The 10,872-nt window shown below is 42.8% G+C and overlaps 1 protein-coding gene across 14 annotated transcripts in view; it reads left to right on the forward strand.

Moving 5' to 3' along the window:
* LOC124299973 (peripheral plasma membrane protein CASK) overlaps positions 1-10,872 on the forward strand; it is a 142,184-nt gene that overhangs the window by 38,327 nt on the left and 92,985 nt on the right. For all 14 annotated transcript variants that reach the window (XM_046753495.1, XM_046753497.1, XM_046753496.1 and 11 more), the window contains one exon: positions 3,310-3,489. In XM_046753495.1, coding sequence (XP_046609451.1) covers positions 3,310-3,489 — 180 coding nt within the window. The remainder of the gene's footprint in view (positions 1-3,309; positions 3,490-10,872) is intronic.

Consider the following 10,872-nt stretch of genomic DNA (forward strand, 5'->3'; position numbering starts at 1 on the left):
ATGTAAAAGCCTCGCATACATTCTACGACGCGACTACGCGAGATAATCCAGCCAGTGAATTCACTGCCATGTATTTGGTGGGGAAAAGTTGTAAAAAAAAAAAAAAAAATATATATGAACATTCTCAACGTCTTCTGACCCCGAGAGCTATTGTTGAATTGCCCCGGTTGCATTTACGGTTCACTGAAATACATTTCAATACTTTTAATACAGTAGCAGGAAGTGAGTTCTGTGGGAAAAGTTGTATTCCGTTTAGATTTACGTCGCAACTTATAACTTCAGTACACCGAAAAGCATCGAGAATCGCGATAGATTTTCTCCCACGATGTAAAGAAGCAAGCAAAGTTACACATACGTTCGGTTTTCTCCACCCTTTTATCGTGCCCCATAATTTAATTGGATCTTCGCTGCGATAAAAAAATTATACTCTACTGCAAAGAATAATCGACATCAAATCAAATAGAAGAACGGAAATGATTTCGCAGCTTCTTTACTAGATATTCGAAAGCTTGTAACATGATGCTCCCCATACTAATTTCCAACTAAATTTATATCATCGTGTTATCATGGCGCTGTGATTACCGGAACAATTGTTTATACAGAAAAAAAGGAGTTAGCACCGAGGAAGCTGTTTCTCATTTACATACGTCTACGAGAGAGTGTTCGAGAACTTAGTCCAATTTCCGTGACAATTCTCATGTAATCCGGTTTGGCAGCCGAGTAGATTGTTATCCGGTATAGAGCTGGGCTTCTTCGGTTCCCTCTTGTTTTCTCAGTAATACCTTTGTCATCCTAAAACCATTTGACACACTCCGTTCCAATGACTTTATTCAATCTCGCGAAACAATTGAGACGGAGTTGGTAACGCCAGGTAATTGCTACAGCAATGATCGATGTTGAATACCTTCGCGGTATCGACAAGTATACCAAAAGCTCTCGGAATCTTGAAATTTGTTCTTTCTGGTGACCTAAAGTTCAAAACCATTGTCGCAAGAATTAAGCGATACGGAGACACTATCAGATTATATACGCTATCGTATTTCCACTGCTTCCTTAATAACACAATTGAGATGATATGTCATCGGGACATATTTCGTGTTATTATGGCTGGCATGATATTCTATTGTATGCAATAGTTGGACATTTCGTTGCATAAGATTTAATACTTCTTGTCATAGTCACGTTGAGAATGCTACTCGGGAAAAAAGCGGTACAACTTTTTCAAAGTCAATCGATTCGATGATGTACCGACACGCGTTGGAAATTGCGTAAGGAGGACAAGGGCGTAGGTACGATGAAGTTTTAACGATCTGCTTCTGAATCAATTGCGTGAAATTTTGCGAACGGTCCGTACTCATCGTCAGTCCTTTGTAACTTCGATTTCGCGCGTCGGCGACGATCAGGGAAACGCGACGAGAGTGCGAGGTAACGATTTATCCGACGCCGGCGTCTGCGCGTTGACTCGAGATAAGAGGGAAGGATAAACTGTTGCTCGCGGGGATTTTTTCGTTCATTATTTTTCCCCCCTTTTCATGTTCGGTAGAGGGAGTCCGACGGCTTTCCAGCAGAGGCGACACCCTGCACGTTTCGGAAAAGTCGAGTTGCGCTTATCCGGCGCGTCGCCGAGACGGGCAAGCGCCCTGAAACCAAAATGGCGATGAAAATATCGTGACAACGATAAACAATATTCACCGACGAGCAAGTTCTCCGGCTCCCAAACATCGAAATGGACACGTACCGATAATCGTTTTGAAGGAAAAACGAAAACGAGACACCGAGAGACTCGTTGACATGACAGGATAGGCAAGGGCAAAAAAGGGCGGAGGAATATTGTGCGCGTTGGTATGTCTCGGGAGTGATATCACGGCCAATATGCACCTTTACCAACTCATGTTCATCAATGACGCCGAGCTAGCCGGCGACTTGCTTGAAATTGCCGGTCTCCTGGTGAGTTTCGTTCTCATATACACGAATAACACGCGACGTTTCGATCCGCTCTTCGCGGTCGCTACAATCTTCACTACGTTTTCATACGCGACAATCCGCAACAATCGGTGTCCGCCTATGTTTTCTTAGGATGTGTTACTCCGTGTCACGTGTCCGGCACATCCCGGATACATTCCTCTTATCCGTCAGTCGAGTTAGTCCCGTTTAATCTTGAGGTGTTGATCGATCCTGGATGTGTGCGACTCGAGATTAACCAGCGATTGGAATTTATCTGAAAGGCGAATCAAAGCTCGCCAAAACTTTTTCCAAAGGGTTTCACCCTGGTTCTAGAGGGTATGTTTCGCGACTCGTTGGACGCAGTAGTTCCGGACGGCTCTGGAACAATGAAACTTTCCCGATTGAGCAAACAAAGTCTATACACAGCTCGCATAAGACCGACCTCGCGATAAGAATGCCTACCATAGGTTGAGAACTCACTCAAACAACCTCTTAAAGGCTCCCAGTTCCTGCCTTTGTCTCGCCTCCTTAATCCGTTCCGAAGTTCCATTCGTAATAATACGGGCAGTAGTTCTTCTTACTTAGCGCACAATAATATATTACCTACCTCGACAAATGAACGAACCGTAGCTTCGCTGAAGCTCATATATTGTACACTAGCGTCAAAAACTATAACATCTAAAAGGTCGGAACACCGACTTCCGGCTGCAAAATATTTCTCTGTTAAGTAACACCTGCATTAAAGGTGGCTCACAACAGAATCTGAGCAGAGTTACGTATCATCATCAATAATCTTCAGCAGTCTGCGAGGGTTTCCAAGCTATTTAACGTACATCCAACTTCAGATCTGTGGTTTCTTTTCTTCTTCTTCTTCTTCTTCTTTTATAACGGCCCGTACTGATTTTATTTAGGGGATTAGTTTGCAACTCCATTCAATCTGAATTACGGATCTGACGTAGCACCGTTTGTTGTCTCACCCCGCGGGAAACTGTCCACCGTAATGGAGTTTGTCAAGGTGGCGTTGACGGGAAAATTAGGTATCTGATCGGCACATCATGATTAATTTGGCTACTCTCAGTGGACTCAAACTCCTTCCTGGTCTATGATATACGACATCCAAGGTTACGCTGTGAAAAAAATTTCGGTGATAATGCAACGGTGCCCGAATTCTGTACCGAGGCGCAATCTCAGTTTCAATTATAAGATCGGGGTGTCCGTGGATGGATTACAAAAATTTCTCACTTCCATTATTTCCATCAAATAAACCTGCACAATGTCCAGTTGCATCCACTGTCAAGCAGCATTGACGGTACCTTAAAATGTTTTCATCGCGTTTCTCTCAATTCTCTTCTCTGCCTTTTGCAGCTGTACGATAGAATCTCGAGCAGAGTTCCTACGCCGACAAGGGCGCCTCCCACCGACGCTGTCCAACGTGCTCGCGAGGTCGAAGAGGTTCTGAAAGAAGCGGAACTGTCAGCAATGAGGAACGTCGATCGTGCCGATCTCCGAGAGCTCCGGGATCTTCTGGTCCAGCCGCATCTCAAGGTGAGTTAGTTTTCACTTGTTTATTTATTTATATTTATTACGTGCGAGTGGCTCGAAACTCTGTCCGAAACTGTTAGCGGCCACCCATTTGAGTAAGTTATTCATATCATTGGTGCCGGCTGAGTATCGCGTGTGAGAGTCGATAGGGATGAAATTTTTATACTTGAGAATACCGACCTCTTGGAATCGCTCCGATAATGTTCAAACTATCCGTACACCGGGGTAAATCGTGCCCCTGGCGTTACGATATTCTATTATTGAGAGCCGATACGTTCGGTATAAGGGTGGTAGTTTCACGTACCGCAAAATGTTCTCAGCACGTCTCGATCGCCAATGTCAATTGTACAGTTACATTGTAAATTGTTGCTACTTTTTCTCGTGAAACCCGATTGACTTTAAGCAGCTCCACTTTAAGTGTATGGAATTGAAGAATAACGGCGTTACTCGAGGCTGTCAAATATTAGGAACAAAGAATTTACACGACATTCGAAGAGCAATTCTGGCCCTGGCATCATCAACATTTTACCGCATGGCTCTGCTCGAGGGATTTTCATTCCATCTAATTCACAGATTCGAATATGGAACGTAATTATTTAAGCTCCCCTGCGTACGCCCCCTGCCAAAGAGCAAAACATAATGAACAAAGTGCTCAGCCGTACCGCGACTGTCTCGCTCGGGTAACGAAATAACGGCGAAGATGAATGGCCATTGTAGTTCCTCTGTCGGCTGAATTCGCCGAGGATGAGCTTTGTATGACGGAGAGTGCGTTCGGTGTTGTGTCCAGGAGGAACAAGAGGGTGCTGTTGCATCAGATTTTAAACAGCATTAACGTCTTTTCGGTTCGACGTGTGCCCTGAAGCTCGCTATCGAAGAGGCTTTTGCAAGTTTCTCTACACATCGAGGCCTGCGCTATTGGGTTCACGGGGGTCTTCAAGTCTCGCGTAACGCGTTTCATTTATGTTTGAATTTCTGACATGGTGCTCCCGAGTAATTTCCATCGTGATGGGCTGGCCAATTAAAACGCGTGAGGTAACCACGGCGAGGCTTCGGTACACCGAGGCTCACCTTCCTACTAACTGCAGGGAGTACACAGGCAAGTGCAATTAGACCAATTAAGGAGAGAGGAGAACTCGGCCCCTTGGGGTGTCGATATTGCGGCAAGGCTCTGCTGAATTGAATAAAACAATTTTACTCCTACTTAACAGACACCCCCTATAAAATTCTCGTAGGTAATGGTCGCTGCAGAATAACACATCCCGTTGATCGTTTGCTCCCAACAGCTAACACCCTGAGTAAGGATGACGATTTTTTGATCGATATCACTAGTTCCTCAAGATATGCGTACGGAATACTATTCTAAAAAAGTATTATTCCTAGCGATTAGGCGTATAGGTGTATAATGTAGGTTTAATATCAACGTATACAGAGGCGAAAGAGATTTTAACTTGTAGAGGAGAAGAAGAGAGAAAGGGGAAAAAGTCAAACATGGAAAAAAAGACGAATCCAGCGACACGTGGTGCACATTTTTAATACAAATACCGCAGAGAGAGAGAGCGTCCTGGGTATAATACCCACCTTAAGGTGCACGTGATAAAAGATTAGTGCTTCCGGTTTCGCATTTCCCCCAGGCGTTTTTTTTAAGACGTGACCCCATAAGCCCCGACGCTCTTACCCGGTGGAGTGCGAGTGATATCGCGGAAAGTTCTTAGAGGAAACAGCCAGCCTGCGTGAGATATCGCAACACGAGGACCACGATTTGTAGCAAATCGTGAGAAAAGTGTAGAAAATTTACAACGGGCTGCTGCGTTTCCGGTTCCACCTCGCGGGCTATTCTCAGGCGGCTTCGCTTTCCGGGGACACGGTGATAAACACGCCGAGAAATCCAGCCCCAGGAACGTCGGAGTATGAAAAAACTTAAACCTCGTACGTTGGCGTGACACTTTTTCTTATTCATGGTTCGAAAATTCCAAGTCTACCGACGCCTTTGATCCTGGGATATACCGAACGCGCGGTAATGAGGTCCTCCAGAGGGATGAAGAGAAATCTAATGAACTCGCAATTATTATATTACGAGAATCTGGATATGCCGGCGAGAATCTGCCATGGATAATCCTACTATTGGAAATTCTTCAGAATTACGGCGCGTTTCTTGGATTATTTGCCTCTCCTTCTGAAAATTCTCGTCATATTCAGGATACGTCGAGATAGTAATTGCTTCCCGATCTCTGCTTAAGATTCAATAGCCGGTCGATTCTCTCATTTTTGACAAGTAACTTACTCTTACAAGTTACCTCAACGTAATTATTCCCATTTTCGAAGTTAGCAGCGAACATCAGCATACTTTTCATGCACTCTCATTGGGCTACTCTTGTCTGGCGACGAACTAATTTCACTTAAAATATCCCACGAAACTACAGCTGCTACATGTTTTGAAATTTTCAACATCCGCCAGGCGACAAAAAACTTTCGTACCATGATCTAGGTAATATTGCGCATATACGACCCACGATTTGGTCCGGCGTTGTTTCGTTCTTACCCCATCTGGGGGAAATCTAAAACTTGACTACCCCCGCATAACGTGGTCTATGTATACAGTTATAGAACAGTTTCAGTAGCTGGGGAAAACCGACTCGACCCCCGACCCCCGACCCCCCTCCCCCCTGCGGCAAACCGCATCAGATACATCTCCGTGCGTTAATTAAGTGCGTGGTTAAATGGAAATTTGGTAACAGCGCCAGTCTGTGCTCTGAATCACTTTTAAGGCGTATTGTGTTAAAACCGAGTTCGCGCATTTCCTGAAAATTTCACAGCACCGGACTTCTTCGCAAACTCATAGATTACGCGTTATCGATTACTGACAAGCGATACCATCGGGAATTTCTCCGTCAACGAAGGAACTGATATTTTTCATCATCGTATCTGAACAACCCAATTCAACGTTTTTCTAGCTTTCCTAACGAAGTACCGCTTCATTCCTGGAGCCCGAAAAAATTCTGTAAAATGAAAACCCAACTTTTAGGTCAAAGATCAACTTTGATTCGGCGGAGTACGTATTCGGTTTGCCTTGGTTGTGGGGGGTTTGTAAAAGCCGGTAGATATGCAATATACACATAAGGTACTATTGTAATTTATATATATATATATATATATATATATGTATAATTTAATAAGGACACTCACTACAAGCCAACTTCGCGATTATTTTTATCGAATCACGAGTCTCTGATGAATCTCACCGCTAGTTATACCCATACGTATATACTTTTATACAGTTTCAGGCGCTACGTTTGACATTATTGCAACACAGCTGTACATAACTATCTATACATACAACATCTTCGCGTGTATGTAATAATATTCTGTAAACGGGGCAAGTAAATGTAGGTCGATCGTTAAAATTCTCATTCAAAAATCCTGTGGCAACACCGGCAACCAGCTGGGCTAAATAAGTACGCGAACGGGGAATTGGTACTGTATGGATATAATATACTGAGTTCAAACAAGTAGATACAGGCATTATCTCGCACAAGTGGCCATCAGAATGCATGCTCAGAAATCTTTAGATATTTCTATTTCTTGGTTTAATTTTTTTGGACTGCGCACAACGTAGAATGCTTGCTCGATAACACAGGCCTGCGAAATATAACTTTTAATTTCCACCTCAAATAATAATGCTTTTTTTTTAGGTACTTAAGATTGTTGAATTAAAATATAGCGCTAGGTTTTTTACAGCACATCGAGATTTATGTTTTTGCATCGTTGAACTGTTTTCATGGAACGCAAATAAAATTAATATAAAACTGAATGTTTGGGTATAAAATGAACAGCATTAGATTCGAACAAGACTATTAAGAGAATGGATAAATCAAACAGACTTGTGATATCTTTTACTCTTGTACTGACGATTCGGTTCATCTCATCGTTGAACATGAGCTTCAAAAAAAGTAGAAAAACATATCACAAGTCTGTTTGATTTATCTGGTCTCTTAAGTCTTGTTTGAACCTAATGCTGTTCATTTTATGCCCAAACATTCAGTATCATATTATTTTATTTTTGTTCCATAAAAATAGTTCAACGATTCATAAAAATAAATCTCGATGTGCTGTAAAAAATTAGCGCTACATTTTACCTCAACACACTTTAATGCCTAAAAAAAGCATTATTACTCGAGGGGTAAATTAAAAGTTATATTTCGCAGACCTGTGTAATTGGTGCTTCCGATAGCCCACCACTTGTTATTCATATGAGACATAAATCAACTATTGAGATATTCCCACATGCCGTTCGCAAGCCCATCGGTACCCGAACCCTCCACTTCTCACCAACAATTCTATACACTCCAATGGCAATACAGGTACGCGCGAAAAGGTTAGCGAACATTCAGGGGCTTACGTGCTTCAAAGTTTTCTTTTTTTCTATCTCCCGCCCTCGTTATCCAACGATTGTTAGAGTGATTCTTGTCTGGCTGGGGGTTTCGGAGCAAAGCAAACGACGAACGGTTAATCTCTCGCGGTTCCTAGCGCGACCGGAAAGCCAAACACCGTGAAGCTTGCGCTCTCGAATGGTTCGGTTGTACTTCGTATCGTTCCTGGGCTTCGGAGCATTTTCACCTTTTCAAGAAAGTGATATTAAATGCGTCAACCGCTTTGTCGAGCTTGCGACAACGCGGCATCTGGATGAGAAATGTCAGCCTTCGCCCGCTAGATAAGCAACTGTCAGTTGCACCCGTGAAGCCTCTACCAAGCTTAAATATATATGCAAATTATTTGGCACGGCACCCTCTTTGGCAGCAGCACGTATTTTCATCAATTACGTTTCACCGAATGACGTTTCTGCCCGGTGTGCCTCGATCTGCATGGTTGCACAAACAACGAATTATTCACCAGAGTCAAAAACCAGGTCGAGGGTGAGAGCGTCAGCTTTTACAAACGCTAATCGAATGTTTAATACCCCCCTTTGTACGTCATGGCTAATTCCTTTGAAACTCGTCGCAGCTGTAGCTTTCAGCTAATAACGTGCAAGGAATTAAGGCCGCTTGGCTCACGGCGACAGAGGTCACTCGAAGCTCGGCTAAAATCGTAGAAACAAATGAAACAGCCAGGCTTTTTCACGTTCGAAACCATTTCCCCATTCGCCATTTTTTCCCTGCATCACTTTTGTGTGTGTACGGACGATGGGGAGGAACGAATATATGACAATGCTGTTTGTCGCTGGGTTCTCGGTATACTTTCGTAGTTTACTCATATATTATTCCACCGCAGCGAGATACGCGATATTTTAAGAGTTATTCTACCTTGACCGATTTCACAAAACCCAAGCCATCCCTGCAACTCCGTTTCCTTTCATATTTTTCCAAGGATCGAGAATACTGAACACGTATGTCTCTACCGGCCTGAACGAATAAATTATATTCTTCCGTCTTAATATTTTCGGAAATATAATGCAGCAGCTCACTGTGGCGCAGCACGGGAAATTGTGTGTAACGGTGAAGGAGATAAATGAAATGCATGCAAAACTGGAGCCGGGCTCCTTACCGATTCAAGTCTCGCTCCAAGTTTAAACTCTGACTTGATAGAGGTAGGAGCTCAAGCAGCACCACGTCTCGGTGAAATCTTTGTCAAAATTTAACCAGGACGTTGGAGCCAGGAGGCTTAATTCCCGAAGGAAGAGAAGGAGAACGAGGCAGAAATGTAGGGGCGCAAGGCTGCTTGTCGTCAAACTAAATGCAAAAACCTAAGCTCTCTATCTTTGGGCCAGAAGGAGGTCAGGGTCAAGGGTGAAGTCGAACGGTTATTATATGGGAGATTCCGGGAGTGGATCTACGAAGATCCTCCCGCGCAATATCGCGAATCCCGTGGGACACATGCGGCAGGTGATTAAAGATTCACCTATCCAGCAGCGGTTGTATCTGCTAGGGAAATAAAAGTGGAGACGGCCTAATTATCCGTATTAGCTACCCAAAACCGAAAAGGACGAGGAAAGGGACACCGATTATTGTATCGGGGTCGTTGGTATTGCCGAAAGTTCCCTACGGGTCTTCGGGTTCCCTTTTAGCATCCTGCACGCTACTATCCGCGGAAAATTTCGTGAATGCTGAGCCAGAGTTAGTAATTGTTCTTCCCCGTACGTTAAATTGATGCTGTAGCAAGTTGGAATTATTTTGTTGCCTGGAAGTAATCCTATGTCGGTATATATTCAACTTGGGGTAAGTCAAATGGCTCGAACGTGGCCATTTCTACCCTTGTAATTCAGCGTATGTTGGAAAACGGTGACGTTGCCGGTTATTTATCAACGACAGATTCAAATTCAACTTTGAAATTGAGGCTCGGCAAATTTATTCCTTTCTTAAGGGTAATTTCATCATTTAAATAAACTGCGGTCTGAGTCCGAAAGCACCAAACTCTTAAGGCGTCTTGACTCGGGAACATAAAAGTACAAAAATCCAAGATTTCGTACGGACTTCACATGCCTCGGCATTAGTGAGTAAAGCTCTCATTAGTTCATTTTTATCGTGCCCCGTAATTTTCACAACGACTGAATTATTGACAATATGGCAACATCTCCGTATGATGGGGTTAAGCGATAGTTTCTCAAACAAGTTGTTCGCGGTAAAAGTTCACTCCTGTATCGTCTCCCTAACTTCTGTACCCCCCTCCTATTATAGAGCTTGTTTTCGACTGGTTGTAATAGCAGAAGGATTGATATCCGAACCAATGATTGCCTGCTGACAGACTGCACTTGTTGCATCGAGCACACTCGAGAGAAATTAACTTTACGGTTACGGTGAGGTGGGTATTATTGGCCGATCGTTTACGAACTGGATTTTACCACTCAACTGACTTGTCGAGCAGACAAGCTTTAATAAATGGATTACTTGCAGCTTCAAGCTGGAATTGAGGGTACGTACTCAACTTTCCGATCATTACAGAAACCTACTCGTTTCTTCGTCGCTTGATTTTGAGGAGTTCGTTAGTCTGATTACACTTGTCTACAAAAAAAAAAATTTCATTTCTTTCTTCTTATTGTTATGTATGATTGTAATAGAGTTGAGTTCCTGAATCAAAATATAGTAATCAAAAATATTTACCATATATACCTTGCATGTAATGTTTTTTTTTTTTTTAAGAGGGGTGGGTGTACAGCTTGAACGGTCTAAAGCATACCGATTTTTAACAGTTTTTGTTTAAAAAAAAATGAAAAGACTTCAAGCAATTTGAGTTTGAGCGCTTTATTGTTTACAGTTTCAAGACCATTTTAGAATTTTTTCATTGGAGTTAATAATAAAATGGTTTTGATTTTATTCCCCTGTAATAATGCGATATTTTTGATTACAAATTATAATCAAACACTAATCATAGTAACATTATTTATAAAAAAAAGTT

Source organism: Neodiprion virginianus, chromosome 3 (genome assembly GCF_021901495.1).
Source record: "Neodiprion virginianus isolate iyNeoVirg1 chromosome 3, iyNeoVirg1.1, whole genome shotgun sequence".
NCBI lineage: Eukaryota > Metazoa > Arthropoda > Insecta > Hymenoptera > Diprionidae > Neodiprion > Neodiprion virginianus.